General features: G+C 38.1%; 1 protein-coding gene across 2 annotated transcripts; it reads left to right on the top strand.

The window, feature by feature from the left end:
• The first annotated feature begins 2,063 nt into the window (after positions 1-2,063).
• srpx (sushi-repeat containing protein X-linked) lies at positions 2,064-19,756 on the top strand. 2 transcript variants are annotated; one of them, XM_020939199.2, is made up of 10 exons: positions 2,064-2,132; positions 8,977-9,033; positions 11,986-12,174; positions 12,394-12,570; positions 12,899-13,025; positions 13,118-13,239; positions 13,932-14,111; positions 15,459-15,592; positions 18,244-18,365; positions 19,255-19,756. In XM_020939199.2, exons 1-10 carry the CDS (start codon positions 2,078-2,080, stop codon positions 19,436-19,438), a joined length of 1,347 nt encoding a protein of 448 aa, XP_020794858.1. In that variant the 5' UTR covers positions 2,064-2,077; the 3' UTR covers positions 19,439-19,756. The 2 variants fall into 2 exon arrangements, with proteins under 2 accessions (XP_020794858.1, XP_055007553.1); XM_055151578.1 differs by lacking the exon at positions 8,977-9,033 and having other exon boundaries at positions 2,078-2,132.
• The last annotated feature ends 76 nt before the right edge of the window (positions 19,757-19,832 follow it).

Genomic DNA, 19,832 nt, shown 5'->3' with positions numbered 1-19,832 from the left:
CAGGGAATCCTCTCTCCTGTTTCCTGTCAGGGCAAGGCACACTTCAAGAGCCTCTTGTGTGAACTCGCCCCCTCATAACTGCACTGCTACCCAATAATGTAGGCTGACTTTAGCTGAAAACCCTTACTGCTGCATACTTCTTAATTAAATGGATGTGTAACAGTGCAATATTACATGCACTTAATGGAGTATTTTAAATTATTATAATGAATATATTAAATCAGTGGTTTGTTTATAATAAAAGGATATGGTACAAGCACATTTTTACATTGCATTGCTTAAAGGTGCTATATTACACAAATATGAGTCTTGAGAGATTTTAGCCATGTTAAAATGTTACCTGGAGTTGTGCTTTGTTTCATCCACACATGTTTGAATAATCCTTTATTATTAGTCTGTCATCTCCAAAACTCCAAACGCTCTGTCCCTTGTGGTGGTAGTTTTCAAATTAAGGGCTAGCTTTTACCATTAATTCAGTAGAGACTGGCAAGTCCAGGGCTGAAACTATCCAAATGATTCTAGTGAAGGTGTGTGGAGTTTAAAAACACAGTGGAGCGTTTCTTATGTTACAACATCACACGGTGGAACAGAGTGTTTTCTGTTTGAGAGAAGAACTCAGCCTAAATATGGAGAGTTTGTGTGTTAAACATGTATGAAAGAAACAAAACACAACTCCAGGTATGTTTCTGATGAGGAAACGGCATTATAACAGATCAAAAAATTGTGTAATATGAGCCCCTTAACTATCCTACATTTGTTAAATTGCCATATATATTTAGAATTATCCTTCAAAAATCCACTGAAAAACATGCATACCCTCCACATACAAAAGCCCTTGCATACGATTATTTGACAAAAACTACTTAATGTTTCTACTTGATATTTCCAATAAATCCAACACTTTTTGTTTAATTCTTTGTGTGTATGAAGACTGGTAGCTGGGTTAGTGTTTGATCTCTAAATTCAAAATACAAAAACAACATGAAAGATTAACTTTTTTTCTCCCAGATGTTTCAGAATGAAGTCTTCGGGGAGATTTGGCAGTTTCAAAACCAAAAGAAATGTGTCGTACTTTAATCGTACATTACAAGATGTTGCTAGGGAAAGCCATGTGTGCAGTATTTCTAATCTAAAACAGATCATGTCATCCCCTGTGCAGTGATGTCTGTAAAAGCTGGGGCTGAGTCATAGTTGTGAACGTTGATTTGTTCCACCTCTGTTCTGTGGTGTATAAAATGACACTCACGAATCCCATTTATTCAGTTCAAAACTCTTGGTAAAATCGCTGTGATTTCTGAACCTTTACTGGCAACAGCAACAACATCGCCTATTATCGAAGGACTATTTGCTCCAGTCTGTGAAACAAGACAAACTGTAGCCTATTATGCACACAATTACAAAAACAGTGAACTAGAGCAAATTGGCTGCATATGCCTAAATATATTCAGCAGAATTTCACATGAGATGAAGTTCCTGCTGTAAATAATCTTTATGAGACAGGCCTATGTAAATCTCATGAATCAGGTGAAGGCCTTATTGCTCTTAAGTTCAGATAGGGACTCATCAGAATGGTAATTCTAGCCCACATAAAAAGCATTGGTAATTGTAACCCTCAGGACGAGAGGAAGCTGATTATTTTGAATGGCTTAGGCTGATTTACCCTGTTGTTTCTATTGGGCTACATGTCGGTTTGTATTTAGACTATCTAGAATTAGATCACACAACCTTTTATTGCTTTATGAATGCAATGGCATAGATAGAAACAAGTCATGTAGCTCCATTGAATTGAAATCCTTTTGTTGGACATTTTAATTAACTTTGTGCGCCCACTTGAGACAAGTCAAGTTCATCCAAATTGCACGGTAGCCAACACGAGGCGACAGCTTGTGTTTATGATTATAGCCTGAGTTTGGCACCTCTCCTGTCTGAGCCCCACGCCGGTGGAGCCTGGCGGCGGGAGGAGAAGCCTCCGTTGTTCCTGATCGAGAGGCGGGCCTTGGAGCAGCAGGAATGCGCTGGAAGTTTTCCTACAGTGGGCTCTTCAGAGGCAGACCGTCCTCCCCGCAGCTCCGTGGACATGTGGCCCGTAATCATCCTAGCCCTCCACCTCTGCCTGTGTGCGGGGTATGAAGGTAGGACAGCACTACTCACTTTGGGAATACTTTCACTCTGCTTGCATCATCACCGGGTCTCCATTCACTATAGTAGTAATCCAGCTGTAAACGTTATTTTCTGGGTTTTTACATTCAGCTTTTTGTGGTGACTGGATTATTAGGTCGTGTTCACGCGGTTTTGGAGGCTTGTTGTGGTCGCGCAGTTATTTCTCTGTGAACCGCTGTTTACGTGGAGGGCTGAGACCGGAGGAGTGCAGTGTGCATCTGGGGGACATTTCTTCAGTCCTGCACAGAGCTCAAGCATTGTTCACTTCGCTGGTCCTTTTTACACATTTTCCCTTTAAGGAAATCTGTTTTTTATCGTCTTGTGACCCTAGACTTTAGTCTCCAGTGTGTTATCATCTCTTAGCATGATAATATCTTTGGGCTTTTAGTGTCTCCCTGACTATTTGTGGGTTCAGCTCCTTGTTGTAAAACTTGGCTTTTACAGTAACCTAGTAACATGCAGCATGCTTTTACAGTAGTGTATTGTAAGACACTGGAACTTTTTGATGAGATGGATTTGTAAGCTTTTCACTAATATTTTAGACTTCTAAATGACTGGCACACTAGATAATTAGCCCAACCCCAACATATTTTATTCCTACCCCAATCTGAAGTAACACTTAGTAAAATATGCAGTTGCATGATATGGACAAAGAGCCTACCATGTTCAGATGTAATGTTTACAAACTTATATCTCACAGAGATACAGAAGCTACACAAGTGTTGTGCAATGTGTAATGCAAACAGAATAGTTCTAACTTCAGAGGCTTGTTGTAAGCACACCAGAGCTCAGAAACTTCAAAGCTGCATCATGTATGTGTGTTTTGGCCAAGTGCTGTGGCTATGAGCCTGTCCTTGGTTTGCTGCTGTGTGATGATACAGGCTGAAACATGAAGATCGGGGCAGCAGATTTACACAGTTAAAAGAGTGTGGAGCTGACAGATATAGAGGCTGGTGCACAGAGTTTATTTAACAGAACTGTGCCATGTTTGTTCTACTAGTGACAGACCTCATTTAGTCCTTGTGTGTGTGCATGAGTGGTGGAGCCCTGGAGTGAAATCCTTAGATGTTATAGGAACCAGACAGAGACAGCTCTAGTTTTAAAGCCTGATCACAGTTTCCAGGATTCTTCAGTGATACTGCTGACAATCCTGGAAAGGGCACCGCGAGCTACAGCCACTCAATTAAGTACAATAATAAATTACTTCAGGGGAAACCACTACATGTAAAATAAAACAAACATTTATATCTTAAATAGGGTTAGGGTTAGGGTTAAATGAACACAGACAGCAGTTTATTATTATAACACACTTCATGTTTATGACAGCTGTTTAAATTGTGTTAAAGGTTGTATGGAGGATTTTTTTATTTGTTTCAAATTGTCAATGAAAGTTTAAAATACCATTACAGAGACGCAGCAGCTTTATAATTATGATGACCAAAAAAAAAAAGAAAGAAAATCTATCAACTGTGGACATGTTGAGGCCAGATAAACATCAGCCAATAGAAAACGAGGCTGCCTCATTTTCTATTGGCTGTTAGGTTGTCAATCAAACTCCCTACTTTTCTAAGGTAACTATGCAGCAGTTCTTAGAGGCTTTTTCTAATTGTGGCTCTCTTGCAGAAAAAATCCTCTATACAACCTTTAAGTTAAGTTAAGCTTTTAACTGTGGTGCAGTCCCACAGTTAAAAGCTCCACTGTCCTTTTTCCCCAACATGGTCAGAATAAAGATACCCATTTAACCTTTAATATAGGCTATTATGCAAAAATATAGCTTTACACAAGCTTTTTTCTAATTTCTTTTCCATGTCTGAGTATTATTTCCTTAAGTGGAAAAGTCAAGTGTTGTGAATTTAGGAATAAACTCTGTAGTCATCACTTATTTAGAGGGATTACTGTATGTCAAGTCTAAGAGAGACGAATGCTGTTGCCCTTAAAGATGCATTGTGTAACCTTCTGGTGGGGGTTTGCCACAAGTCTTCACTGAGATAGTATGTCTTTGCCTGCAGTGTTTCACAGTGTGGTATTAAATCTATCCATGTAGCATTTATTCAAACACAGGTGGTTCAATTGCTAAAAAAAATACCTTGAAAATCTGTGTGGGGTAGCCTCTCCACAGATCTGATATGTAACATGGCCTGGTGTCTCCATGAAGATATACTGTTAAAGATTCTAGGCAAAGGTAATGATATGAAGTATAGGTGACAGACCCTACACCCGAAAAGTTCCTCAGTGCACCTTTAACACATTTTAATTAATTTAAACTGCTAATCGCCATAGAGAAAACTGCACTGCACTGGGTAATTGAATTATCATTAGGTACTAAGTAACACTGAAATCGTGACTTGACTCCAAAAAAATCATGATATCATTACTGCACACCCTCCTTGTTTTCACTCTCTTTTAAATTCCTGGAGTTTGTCTTGCAGCTGCTTCATCACCAGATCAGAGTTTGACACTTTGTCTTTGAAGTGCAAAAACATTTGCAATAGACGCTGGCTTCACTTCTTACATCACACTGACAGGTTTATTGGAAGAAGTTAATATTTCATGGATATCGTAAATATATAATGAACAAATTGTAACATTAATTCAGATAGTTATAATAACTATGAATAGTCCTCTCGTGATAATTACTGTATTGACTTATCGTTCAATACATGACAGATGGAACAATTATTTTTGGAGGTAATTATTTATCATTGGGACTATTTCTTTGTACTAGCGCAGAACTTTTTGTAATTTTTCTGTAAACTAATTTAAGCTGTAGAGGGCTGAATAAATATCTTCTATGACTCATAAAGTGTTTCATATATTTATTGCAGCTCATGTTCATTAGCATTTCATTTTTCATTACATATACTATAGTTATTTGGGGATAGGAAATGCTATTTTATGGCTATTGTGTCAGTGACATAAATTTGTTTCAATATTGTTTATATTTTCTTCAGCAATATAATGAAATACTTTAAAAAAAATTATTGTGACAGGGCTACATTTACAACAACAATATCAAAAAGATACTCTAGGATACATTATGCATATAGGTGTCAATCTTTAGTGGCAAAGTTATTATAGAGCTACATTTAGGGAGGATGTCTGTAATTACATTCACATACCTTTCTCTGTCTCTAACATCCAATTAAGAAGCAGACACTTAAGTTTCCCCATTAGACTGGAGAAGTGACTCAGTGCGTGTCTCTCTCCACTCGAGGTGTGCTGTGTGATCAGACTGACGAAACCACCCACTGCTGTTGTGGCTATGCTGGTGTTGAATGACTGTCAATATAGATTTGGATCCAGACTGCCTCAATTGAACTGATGGAAAAACAGAAGGAGGAATGAGATGGGCTGTATCACGTTCACTGACCAACATGCTGTGGAAATATGAAGCTTCTCAATGAGGAAAACAGTCCTTCCTTGTGGATCCTGAACACTGGACACATTCACTCTGAGGCTCAGGGGGGCTCAGGCAAAGACCCCTCCCCTATTTTGGCTAATGTCTTATTTTCAAATGTAAATCTTAGTAAAAATTTTAAACCAGGACTAAATAGGGCTAATAGAGTGGTGGGCCAGGACAAAAGATTATTCAAGGCATGATAATGGGTCTATAAGTACAAGACCAGACACGATTAGACATGAAACAATGAATATCTTTGAAACATGTTTGTGATTAATGCATTATTTATAGTAAAATAATTTGCTCTTGACAGCTATCTAATGTATTGTTAGCTGTCGACTGGTGGCAAATTAAGAAGAAATATGACATATTTCTCACAAGGGGCATAATCTTAAAGAGAAAAAGATTACAGGTCCTATATTATGTAAAACTGACTCTTGTTAAACCATGTTAGAATAGTGTTTCCTCATCAAAAATATACCTGGAGTTGTGTTTTGTGTCATTCATACATGTTTGAGTAATCCTTTATTATTAGGGATGTAACGATAATCGAAATATCATGATATCATATCATCAAAGTTCTCACAATAATATCGTGGACCATCATAATATATATCAAATTACAAGTCTCTTTGCTTAACTTGAGAGTTATGGTGCAGCAATAGCTAAAAAAAGACAGAGAGAACTACATAGAGCATGATCCTTTGCTCCATTTCAGTGTTGGATACATGAAGAAATAACAGTTCTAAGCACTTTTAAGTCTTCGTTCTTGGATTAAGTCTTGTCAAGGCATCTTAAGAGGAAAAAGTAGCATATTAACAGTTTTGTTAGCCTCCAAAAAATATCGCAATAAATATCGTACTGTGAGATGAATATTGTGAAAATATCATACTGAGAGATTTGGATATTGTTACATCTCTAATCATGAGTTTTCTCACGATATCGCATTAAATATAGTACAGTGAGGTTCATGCCATGACGATATCATATCATGAGACTTGGATAACATTACACCCCTATTTATTATTAGTCTGTCCAGATCCCCATAGCTCAAAATGCACTGTTTCACTTTGTGATGTCATGAAGAAGGAGGCTGCCTTTTACCTTTACTTCAGTAGAGATTGTAAATTCCAGGTCTGAAAGCAGCCAAATGATTCTCATGTATTACCACATGACATCACATGTCACCCTGAGGGAACAGGGTATTTTCTGTCTGAGAGAAGAACTGAGCCTACCCTTGCAATATTTGTGTGTCAAACGTGTGAATGAAACAAAACACAATTCCAGATATGTTTTTGAAGAAACATTATACCATAAATCAGAAAATATGGGCCCTTTAAGGCTCAGCATGTTTGCATCAGTTTTTAGGCTTTAATTTTGAAATGCAGATGACAAGTGGAAGTTGTGGTTTCTGCTCCACCTACTTCATGGTGGCTTATGCTTGATCTTCTTCTCTTGCACAACCGCTTTGAGATTTCCAATAATATTCTGAGGATTTAGCTTCTCCCTTTTCCTGTCCACATTTTGCTCTATGGTCTCTGCTTGGTTTTATTACATCTTGCAGCTCCAAAGCTTGCTCATTCAGACCCTTCTTTCTCAGGTGAACTTCAGGCTTCTCTGAACTTCCACCACTGATGGGATGTCCTTTTGTTCTGGTCATTGTTGTCTTTTTTTTAAAAACTCCTAGCAAACAACTTGTTACACTGTTTTGGGTTTCTGAATGATGGCATGAAGTTGTGTCTTTTGCTGCAGCATCCTTTTTTTTGGACCTCTTTTCCAGGATTCCACCTCTAATTTGAGAATGTATCATTTGTCTCCTGCCTTCTTCTTATGTATATAACCAGTATATAAACAATACAAAATTTCAACTAGCCTAATATTAACTAACAAATAGGCCTGTCACGAGAACACATTTTGAAGGGGGATATATTTCTAAACTAAATACAGACAATAATGATAATATTGAAACCAAACCATAAAGCAGAATTATTTCCAATAATGTATTTTAACAGTATGAATAAAAAACATGAACTGCAATACATAGTTTTAGTATCTATAATGACAAGTCTACTAACAAATAGACCAAAATTGGAGTTCACTTCAGCCAGAATAGTTGGACTAAACTAGGCAAGGCAAGTTTATTTGTATAGCACAATTTGTACACAAAGTAATTCAAAGTGCTTTACAGAATAAGAAAGACATTAAAATCATAACACAAACAAATCAAAACATAAATCATCATCATAGAGACGAGAGTATGTAATAAAAGCCTTCCAGTTATATGCACAGCTAAACAAATCAGAACTAGACACTTCAGTCCTAACTCCTGAGTCTTGTCTTGTGTCTTACATGCTGCTACATTCAGTTTATGACTCACCTCAGGTCTGTTAAATGCACGTTTCACTGCTTGACAGAGGTGTTCAGGTTTTATTTACAACCTGACCGCCAGCTATCTGTGGTAAGTATTATTCATGAGAGCTGTTCTTGAAAAAAAAAAAATTCAGACAGCAACAAGGGTCAAACCACAAACTGGAAAATGAGGATTGTTGGTATATCTGTATCACATACCTTTTCCAAAAGATCCCCAATTTTCCCTCCTTTCCGTTTAAAGTTCCAATATTACGCAAAACTGACTCTTCTGACCGTTAAGTCATGTTATAATGTTACGTCATCAGAAACATATCCAGAGTTATGAGGTGCATTTGGTCTTCCGGTAATTTATGTTATTAGGTTCTTTTTTCAGACCAAGAGTTTGTTTTCATACTTGACAGTTTTGAATGCTCACTAGCGGTTTTCCTCAGAGTGGTCATGTGATTTTGCTGATTTAAACAGGTTTTGGTGCTGTCTTCCTACTGGTGGAGGCAGAATGACAGCGCCATCTGCAGTCCGATTTCCTCAGGACAGTATCCCAGGTGTGTGAGAGTAAAAAAGGCCCATGGGACTATAAACCGGGACGAGCAGGCTTTTTTACTCTCACACACCTGGGATACTGTCCTGAGGAAGTTGGACTGCAGATGGCGCTGCCATCCTGCCTCCACCGGTAGGAAGACAGCGCCAGACCTGTATAAATCTGTCAGGTATGAAAACAAACTCTTGGTCTGAAAAAAGAACTTAATAACATACACCCAGAGTTATGTTTTGTTTCATTCACACATGTTTGAGTATTAGTCTGTGATGTAGTTTTCAAGTTAACAGCTTCTTTTGTTCAGCCTAAATATGCAGGATTTTGTGTTTAACATGTGTGAATGAAACAAAACACAACTCCAGGTATAACATACAACATTATAACATAGATCAGAAAATAGCGTAATATAGGCCCTTTAAATAACAGAACAATGTTTTGTTTACAAACATTGCTCAAGGACTTAGATGTGGCTCTCTTGGCCAAATTAGTCTCTTCTTTCTTTTGCGCCCAGGTTCGGGACAGTACCCTTATGGAGATGACGAAGATTTCTATTCACGCAGATATAAAGGTAAAACATGCATGCGCACACATTCACTCAAAGTAAGAGGTTTATAAGTGGTTTTGTCTGTGATTAATACAAGTCCATGTAATTAAAGTTCTTGCCAGGAGCTTCAAAGAAAAGATGATTAGATCTGAAACATTAGCTTTATTAGTGTGTTCATTGATAAAAATAACACACTGCCATCTGTTCTTTATGATCTCCAAAGTAATTATTATTCTCTCTATATCTCTCTGCTTAGTTAAATTATAATTTGTAATGTGTCTTGTAATTTTTCAATGATCAGGCTTTTTACACCAGAGAATGAAATGGGACTATTATTAAAGGTCCTGTATTACACAAAATTGACTCTTATGAGCTTTAAGCCATGTCATAATGTTGTTATTTCATCAAAACATACCTGGAATTGTATTTTGTTTCATTCACACATTTGAGCATTCCTTTATTAGTCTGTCTACATTTCCAAAGCTCAAAATGCTCTGTTCACCTTTGTAATGTCATGTATTGATAGTTTTCACAAGCACATTTTAAATTTGGTTCAGTAGAGATGGGCAATTCGAGTGCTATAATTATCCAAATGATTCTAGTGAAGGTGAAAGGAGTGTAAAAACACATAAAAAACTGTATTACATTGGACAGAAAAACTCTAGCCTAAATATGCTGAACAAAACACATCTCCAGGTATGTTTTTGATGAAGAAACAACATTATAACATAGATCAGAAAATATCTCAGTATAGGCCCTTTAACATAAATGATTTGTAGTTCAAAGACTCAACACTGTATAAGACTATCTGCGTATATCTGGTATAAATAGCGTCTGTGAAGTTTAGTCACCCTACAGTGTGTCCACATAAGAAAAGTGATGGTCCTTTAGACGACACAGTTACGTCAAAGTTTCTCCCAGCCTCTGAATCCAGGTCATTTGAATGTGGAACTTTCCTCTCAGAGCCAAACCACACTCTTGTCTTGTGCTAAGGCTCAAATGTATTTTCTCGTATTCTGTGGTTATGGGGCCTCTGCCAATATAAACTCACATGCAGCAGGGAAGAGGCAGTCAGGGACGTTGTGTAATGAGAACAGATATTTATTCCAACTGGAAATTAGTGACTCCAACTGTACTCCTGTATGTGCACAGGTCCAGAGGGCAGGAGGCAGAGATTTTGATTTCCAATGCACTGTAAAAATGACTCTTCAGGCATTTTTGGCTGTTTAAAAGTGAAGAAAAGGCATGACTCTGCACCATTTGAACTTTTGAATTATATTTTATAGCAACACAACGTATAATAATCTTAGTGTTCAGTTTTATTTCCTGGCTTAGTTAGCAGTTTGATTCCCAGTTCCCTTGGGCGACTGACCAGACCCCATATTATGTGCAAACCAGTTCATTAATGAGTTTATGTTTGTGATTATGAAGGAGGAAACAGTTGAAACTAAGATATAGATTATATTAGGAATACTTCACCCTATTCACAACATTCAAATGACTAAAATTACAATTAATATATTTGTGAATAGCTCTGCAGATATTTTTGTGCACAGACAGACACATAATTGCTTCAAATCGTCTTTTAGCGAGGCTGCCTCTGTGCTGTGAGAGCCCCAGTTGGATTGTGATGACAGATAAGGTAATAAAATCCACCACATCTGCCCCTAATTAGAAGATTGGTGGATTTTTACATCACAAAGTAAAGACTTCTGTAGAGTTTTTGTAGTTTCTGTTCAGGTAAGTAAGAGTCAACAGGCTGAATACTGTTGCAAAAGTAGCAAATGTAAATAGCTGCATGTTTTCTGTAACTGTAGAAACTACCATAATTTATTATAATACTGATTGTTAAAGGTGCACTGTGTACCTTTCTGGGTGGAGGCTCTGTTACCATGGAGATGTTGCTTTTCGTGAAATTTTTACAGTATGGCATTAAACTTATCTATTTCAGAGACAAGCGACATACTAATTTACAGGTGACTCTGTGTATGTCAGATTTATATTAATGATAGTGTGTTCATGTGTTACTCTATGATGAGTTAATACTTATCAGTCACAACCATCGCCGTTTATTTTACCTTTGACCCCTGATTGTACTAGCCAAGCTGGCACCACCTATTGCCTCCTCTCAATTTCCTTTCTCTTCAGCGAATAGGTCAGGAATTGCAATACACTAGACAGTTTGCAAGTTATTACCCTTCTTCCTGCAGGATTTGGGAAAAGCTTATTATACCAGTTAGCCCTGTTAGCGGTGCATGTCACGACCAAATTGCAGCGATTGGTTAAATAAAAAAAAAAAAGGTACCCGTCTGCCGTCAAGCAAATAAATCCTAATGCTGGTTAGGCGGTTTCCACGAAGTGAAGCTGGCTGATGAATCAGGCTATGAGTGTACAGCTGAAGTACAGAATATGAGTGGTCTATTTATGTGTTGAACAAGAAATTGCAAAAGTGTCAAGTCTCCATTTTGTCCCATTTCAGTCAGAGTTGAGCTATTACACTTTGTCACCAAATAAAACAGGTGATACGGAGCTGTTTTTTGATCTTAGCTCAATTTTGACAAAATACACAATTACTGCATTTTTCCATTGTCAAGCAGTATAGTAGATTGCATATTTTTTTCAACATATTGTTATGTTGTAAAAAACACCTTTAATTAAATAATAAGCAAGTTTAATGCCATACTGTGGTACATTCTAGTGAAAGTAATCTCCCTAGCATATCTCCATGGACACAACCAGGTGCTGGACTCTTACCAGAAAAGTTACATAGTGCACCTTTAAAACAGCACTTGATTTCTTTCTGTCTTGCACTTAAAATGACTAATTCGCTTTCATGATATTTTATTATTACGGGATAATAAACAGTGGACTGTGGATAGATTTCACCACAGCGGAGTTAAAGTAAATATTTCTGTAGATAGGCAAATGTTAAAATCCCAGTATGGCGCGATTGAACTGTGTTGATTTGGATTGTAGGGACGCCGTGGTGTGCCCCGATCAAGGTGAAACATGGCGATGTGCGCTGCCGGACCCCTCGAGGAGAACATTACAAGAATGTGATGGGCACTCGCTGTAAGATCCACTGTAAGAGAGGATACGAGGTGATGAGCCCAGAGGTGGTCTGCATGGCCGACAAACACTGGTCTGCAAACTACGCCTGCAGTGGTAAACTCAGCACCCTTCTTTGTATCTTAGACTTAGACCTTGTTGTGCAGCTTTGTTTATGTAATCATGTAGTATAAGTGCTCCGCTGTATCTGTTTATGTAGCACCAGAAGACACACAGTTCTTAACACTATAAATAAACAGTATAATTTCAGTAAGGGTGACAAAACGTGTCATCCAGTATTCCCACTCTCTGTTATCTTGTATATTCTCTAAACAGAGGTCCGATGTCCAAAGCTGGAGATGCCTGCCAATGGTGGCTACAAATGTTCAGGAGGCTCTTACTTCAACTCTCGCTGTGAGTTTTTCTGTGCCCCTGGATTCACCCTGAAGGGACAGAAGATAACGACCTGTCAGCACACCAAGATGTGGAGCTCTGGGGCGCCTACATGTGTGGGTGAGACATAACTCTAATCTCTCACATTTAGTGCTACACATCATACTTATGTAAACCGGCTTTATTATCTGCTCAAGGCTTGTCTACTGAATAACTACTGCCTACCACAGAGGAGAGCACTTTTCTTAATAAGAGGTTTTCTGCTGTAATTATAGTTATGGGAAAAATATAGGCTAATCCGAATTCTATTTCATCCCTAGTCATTCATAAAATGCTATCTCTATACAAGTACTAAGTAGTAGAAAGTCAAACAAATTAAAAGCAATGTTGTATTTAAAAAATAAAAAACAAATATCAGTTTTAAAGCTGCTTACATACTTTTTTGCAGATATTGATGCTCCAAAAATCAAATGCCCCACCATAAAGGACAAGTGGGCAGAACCTGGAAAGCTGACGGCGCGGGTGTCCTGGGACACACCGGAGGGCATGGACACTGCAGATGGCGTCTTGACAGAGTCAGCGTTCTTTAGTCTTGTCCCATATTATGCCCCTTTAGTCTCATATTGTGCCCGTCTTCATTAAAACATTGACCTCTTTGTTCCTGCAGTGTGGAGTTAAAGGGAAGGCCTCCAAAGTCAGACTTCCCAGAAGGACTCCACAAAATGTCCTACACTGTGTTTGATCGAGCAGGGAACAAAGGCACCTGTCGCTTCACTGTCAGAGTGAGAGGTAATGCACCAGGATCCTGCTTTATTCAGTGTTTCTGGTGTCTGCAATGTCACTTCTGTTTATTTGTCATCACAACAAAAAGTAAGGACAAAATATACAGTCTAATATTTGCAGCTTCTGGCACAAGATGTACAAGTATGCAATAAATTTTGTATTTATTTGTTTGAATAGATTTTGATTCAGATTCAGACAGCTATATTATTCCCACCAGAAGCAATTAGTTTAAGCAGAAAAAAACATTCAACACTTGGAGTGATTCTGAACAGCTCTGAGGAGCCAATAAAGACACCACATCGATATAGAATTTAAAAGCCAAATGGCAGTATGAATAAAACATTTCAATCTCAATTAATACGATTAACGTTACTTAACATGATATATCTATATTTTTTTCCATATCTATGTTCAGTCAATACACTAATAAAGAGCAGTATTAAATCTATTATTTTACATTATCAGCTGTAGTGATTTCAAAATGAAAACCCAACAACAGTCTGTGATATGATTCAACACTGGCTGCATTCTGTCGTTTCTCTCTTTATTCTTCTGCTGGTCCGGGCTTCTTCAAAATATCAGCAATAGACTCATACAATATTAAATATGATCTTGCAATATTTACAGTTGAGATCATTTATTTTTCTCATCCAGACTCACAGTTTTTCCTCTTTTCCGGCTGGTTTGTTTTTTGGCAGTTCGCCGGTGCAGTCCACTGTTTCCTCCAGACAACGGATACATGAAATGTGACAGTGACAAGGACAACTATGGAGCCAGCTGTGAATTCAAATGTATGGGGGGGTTTGATCTTCATGGCAGCGTGGCCCGGGTCTGTCAGTATGGGCTGACCTGGTCTGGCTCTGATACCACCTGCACACGTACGTATACCCAAAACAAGCCCACAGCAGCGAAAATGCCTCCAACACAATGCTCTATTGATTTGTACCACCCCTGCACACACTATAAACTTTGGAGGAACTTTAAGAACAGACCCCAAGCACTTTGCAAACCACTCTCTACTCAGTACGCTTGATTTCCTGGAAACTTTTCTGAATTTGAAATGAGTTAGTGCCAAATAGATGAAAACGTCCCACTTATTCTATATTTATACTAACAGTCAAAAGTTTGGACTCACCCCTGATTTTTTTCAATATGTTTACTAAGTAAGTTTTTTATTTATATAGTGCTTTTCACAGGCATATGTCACAAAGATGCTTTACAGAGCATTTTTCATTCACTCCATACCCAGTGAAGGTAAGCTACTATAGCCACAGCTGCCCGGGGGCAGACTGATGTAAGCGTGGCTGCCAATCTGCGCCATCAGGCCCTTCGACCACCACCATGACTCACACACACACCATTTTCATACTAGGCAATGTGGGTGAAGTGTCTTGCCTAAGAACACAATGACAGTTTTTGTGACTGGCGCCCCACTCTGGCACCTGGAATTCCCACCGGTCTCCCATCCAAGTACTAACCTGGCCACTATACTATACTATACTATACTATACTATACTATACTATACTATCCAGAAAACATCAAATATACAGTATGAAGTAAGATCTATGGAATTATGCAGCAAAGAAAAGAAAAAACTAAATATTTTTGACAAAGCAAAAAGTGGGTAATTTGAGGGTTTGGTTATAAAATATTAAATAAAATATATTCGAAATATACAATATTGTTAAATGAGAATGCAACACTAAACGCTGTTTAAATCCAGGCTCAAAACATTTCTGTTTAACTGTGCATATAACTGAAAGGTTTTCATTCCGCACTCTTCTCTCCAATTTATGTCTCTCTTTTTTTAATTTTAATCTTCATGATTATTTGTTTTGATTTGTTTTTATTATGATTTTAATGTATTTCTTATTCTGTAAAGCACTTTGAATTACTTTGTGTACGAATTGTGCTATACAAATAGACTTGCCTTGCCTTGCCTTGCCACTTGCAAAAAATGCAACACTTAAGTAGCTACTCTGAGTCATAGAAGTTATTGATTCAACCCTGTACAGCTCAAATCTTATCATAGTACATAAAAAAATAAAATAAAATAAATAAAATACAGTGTCTACTGTAATCTCAAAAAGAATATATTTTATATTGTGAAACTTTGGGATAGTATAAATTAAAATAGTAACATTTAAAAAATTTAAGTTACAATTTTCTTTTTTAAATTTTCTTGTCACCTTTAACTTTTTAACTTTTAACAATTTTTTCTCAGCCATGAACATAAATGTGGGCGTGCGCTCGGCGGCAGCTCTCCTGGACCAGTTTTATGAAAAGAGGCGTCTGCTCATTGTCTCAGCCCCGACAGCGGCCAATCATAACTATCGCTTCCAGATGACTAACCTACAGGTGAGACATGACTCCCAACATGTGTGTGTGTGTGTAAGTGCACGTGTGTGCATGTTTGCGTGTGTGTGTGTGCCTGTATGCGTGTGTAAAGTGTGTTTATGTATGTGCATTAGAGGTGTAACGGTACATGTATTTGTGCTGAACCGTTTCAGTACAGGACTTCAGTTCGGTGCGCGGCTGTGCATGATGATTATGCGCAATTTGTGTGTGTTTACATTCTGCCACTACATGTGCAGCTACACGGAGACTCTGCTCTTTAATATTCACAAGGGAACTCATCCGTGATTGGGGTGGCAGTGTTTCCCGCAGCGCTTTATAGTTAAGGCTTAACAACAATTGCCCCTCCTCCTTGACTACGCCTTTCCGAACCACATGAAGCCTCGCATAACTACGGTCGTCACCCCATGGTCCTCACTTTTTGCCCCCATACTCCCCTCATTCCCGCGACCTCTGTCCTTAGTGAAAGGGTATTTTTAACCGTTGGGGACACTGTAACTGCAGCAGATCTGCACTTACTGCAGACAATGTGGACAAGTTGTTTTTTCTGGCCAAAAATATGAAGATTGAGTGAAACTTCATGCTGGAACTGTTAGTGCTACACTTTACTTTTTGAAAAGTTTTGTTTACTGTTTACAAGGAATTTATTTTTACAATATTTCAAGCAATTGTTGCTTATTTGAGAATATTTTTATTTAACTTATTAGTATTACCAAGCAGCAATTTGCATTTATTTTATTTTCCCATTTGTATAATGTTAAAACAATTGTTGGTTTAATTAACACAGAAATAAACAACAAACAAATGATTTAGCATTTTGTTCCCATACTGTACCAAAAATGAACCGAACCGTGACCTCAAAACAAAGGTACCTACCAAACCGTGATTTTTGTGTACCGTTACACCCCTAATGTGTATGCATGAGTTTATGTGAGTGTATGTGTGTGTGTGTGTGTGTGTGTGTGTATGTGTCTATGTGCGTGTGTGTCTGTGTGTCAATCACCCACAGTGCGATGCAAAGAGGCTCCGCTGCTGGGGCGGGCCATAGCAGTGACACAAAACATGGGGAGGGGTGTTGGATGAACGGCAAATGTCAAAGCGATGAATAAATGATAGAGAGAGTGACTCTGATCAGGCTATTCTGAGGAAGCACGTTTTCTCGACTCATCACAAGCCATTAAGTCAGGACCTGTCCTTATTCCTGATTCTTCTGACCTTTCTAAAGCATGGCCTTCTCCGCTGCCAACACAATCCGCACATTTTAGTTGAGTGATCGCTCCCAAGAATCTGTCAAACTGTAGGCTATTAAAGTGGCTATTTATAGAATGTGTTTTATCTTCATCAAAAACCCGACACAAACTGTAAAGGTCACAAAGCAACATTCACAAAGTTTTAAAGTAGCTGCAAAATGTCAGACTTTGTGAGCCATAGTTTTGATTCAAAATTAAGGATGGATGATATGAGTATAAAAGTCCAATGTGCAATTTTTGTGTGTCGTATTAAAGAGCCCATATTACGCTTGCTTTATTCAAACACACAAATCCTGCATATTTAGGCAGAAAACACTATGTTCCACCTTGTGATGTCATGTGGTAATACAGGAAGTGCTCCACTATGTTTAAAAAGAGCATAATTTTGGAGTGTAGACAGACTAATAATCCAAAACGAAACACAACTCCAGGTATGTTTTTGATGAGGTAACATTATTCTTACATGGCTAAAAGCTCACAAGAGTCAATTTTGCGTAATATAGAACATTAAGACATTTACTTTGCATACACAATAAACTCTTTAATATTACATTAACTGATCAGCATGTACCTATGATAATATTAGACTCACAATTGCTTTAAAACCACCTACTACCAATGTCTGCTGCCAGATGCTTTGTTCATGTTCATGCTGGTTTACATAAGAAATAAAATGTCTACTTTATTTGATTAGTTTTTATAAAAGTAAACCCATTTCACCTTGCATGGCTGTTTTGCTTAAAGTATATTAATCTCTGTGGGCTTCTAAGAATTGTCTATAAAGATATGTCTTTTTATTGGAACTAAAAAGAGAAAACTGTGGGAACTATATATAAAAAAAAAAGATAATGTTCCTCAGGTTTTGTCTTGAAGGTGCACTGTCACTTTTCTGGTGTTAGGTCCATCAGCAGCTTCTCTCTGTGGAAATGTTTTCTGAAATGGAAAGACAAAGCAACAGTATCTCAGTGGAGACAAGCAGATGGCAGACTCTCCACCAGAAAAGTTAAACAGTGCACCTTTAAGTCTCTGTCTCAAACATTTAAATCAGAGCGCAGTAAAGTGTATAGATTAACTGTTGACCCCCAAATAAAAAGAGCAATGCGAAGAAAGATGTGTTATCAGTGTAGGTTGTAATTTGTCCTGTAAGTGTCATGTAACTGCTGCTGTGAGCCTCATCATTTTGGACTTAGAATGTCACTTTTAACCTGCTCTACATGATCTTGGTGTTTTTATTTTGCTACTTTGTCCATAAATAAATTCCTATTCCTAATATGAAACTGGCTCCAAATTTGCTCCTGTAACTGCTAGAGCCGAACGCACTCTCTTATGCTCACATGTTGGTGAGCAGCCTACTGTAAATTAAAGTGACCATATGTTGTTGTGTTTTGTTTATGTTGTACACAGCCTGCACAGTGTGGTCTGGACCTGAGGCATGTGACTGTGATTGAAATCGTGGGCACTTATCCTGCTCAGATCGGCCGAATCCGACACAGATTGCTGACTCCAGGACTGGCCCTCCAGCTCAGGTACATACTTACTTCAACAATGATGAGATCATTCTCTGTTCCACCTTGTGATATCATGAAGCGGTAGTTTTCAAGTTAACCACTACCTTTTTACCTTTAGTTCAATAGAGATTTGCAATTCCAGGGCTGAAATTATCCAAATTATTGTAGTTAAGATGTGTGAGGTTTTACAATACAGTTGAGCACTTCCTATCAGAGGTGGGACCAAGTCGTCATTTTGCAAGTCTCAAGTAAGTCTCAAGTGTTTGATCTCAAATCCAAGTCAAGTCCCAAGTCAAATACAGGCAAGTCCAAGTCATCTGCTTTGAGCTTCAAGTAATTTCAAGTCTTTACACCAATGTACCAAATATAGCTTAGATTTTTGCTATTTATATGACTTCTAAGATAAACTGTACTTATAAAGTCATAGTATATTTATATATGAGTATTTATAGAGTATATCAGAGTAGCAGAAATGCAAATTTTTCCTTTTTAAAGGTCTTGACAAGATCTTAGACCAAATCATTACAGTCAGACTAGAAAGAATTCAGATTTAAAAGTGCTTCTCAAGTCTTCTCAGGCCTCAAGTCTGAGTCAAGTCCCAAGTCACTGACCTTCAAGTTCAAGTCGAGTCCCAAATCTTAGTCCATTTTATCAAATCAAGTCTCATGTCCTAAAAATAGTGACTCGAGTCCCAGTCACGACTTGCATGTCCCCACCTCTACTTCCTCTATTACCACATGAGATCACAAGAGGGTTTTCTGTTTGAGAGAACTCAGCTCAGCAAATAAATATGCAGGGTTTGTGTGTTAAACATATGAATAAAACAAAACAAAACTCTTGGTCTGTTTATGATGAGGAAACATTATAATAGCATACATCAGAAAACCTCTTCATGTGTTTGTTGTAGGCTCCTGCTGCGTATACCCCAGCGCTCGTTCCAAATGGTCCTCATAGATAAACAGGGCATGGATAAGCAGCGGTACCCTTTCCCCATCACGGCGGCGGAGCTGTTCACCACCATTGACACCTTCCCACTGCGCAAAGATGAGATAGTGCTTCAACAGGAGGCGGGACAAAGCTGCCAGTCGTAATAGCGCCCCCTGTGTGTCAGAGCACTTTTTTAGGACTCACGATTGCTGTCACCCGAAGCAGCGTCATCCTCTCCCTCCTCGTCATTTCACACACTCCTACCTGACCTGCTCTCGCCGTTCAGTGATTTCAAAGGTTGCCATGTCCGTCACGGAGCAGGTCACCAAATGGACTGAGTCATACAATGCTACACGATCATATTGATTACTGTGTTTTCTTGTCAAAGCAGAGCTATGTTTTAAGTGTTTTGTACAAAATTATTTTACTGTATAGACAAAAAACATTTCACTTTTTATATTTATGTCTCACGTCTGTTAAAAATATTTGACACTTATTTGTGTTTGTGTGTTTTTTAAGATCAATACAGTGGACCTTCAAGAAGTGTAAATTAGTCTT

This window comes from Boleophthalmus pectinirostris, unplaced genomic scaffold (assembly GCF_026225935.1).
Source record: "Boleophthalmus pectinirostris isolate CB_2022bp ecotype Guang Dong unplaced genomic scaffold, ASM2622593v1 HiC_scaffold_1, whole genome shotgun sequence".
NCBI classification, from domain to species: domain Eukaryota; kingdom Metazoa; phylum Chordata; class Actinopteri; order Gobiiformes; family Gobiidae; genus Boleophthalmus; species Boleophthalmus pectinirostris.
This window is presented reverse-complemented; position numbering and strand designations above follow the sequence as displayed.

Excerpts from the sequence above, each read along its gene's own strand:
- srpx (XM_020939199.2), top strand. The coding sequence starts at position 2,078 with ATGTGGCCCGTAATCATCCTAGCCCTCCACCTCTGCCTGTGTGCGGGG. Across the intron at positions 2,133-8,976 it reads CCTGTGTGCGGGGTATGAAG|GTTCGGGACAGTACCCTTAT; the intron begins GTAGGACAGCAC and ends TTTTGCGCCCAG. Across the intron at positions 14,112-15,458 it reads CTCTGATACCACCTGCACAC|CCATGAACATAAATGTGGGC; the intron begins GTACGTATACCC and ends ATTTTTTCTCAG.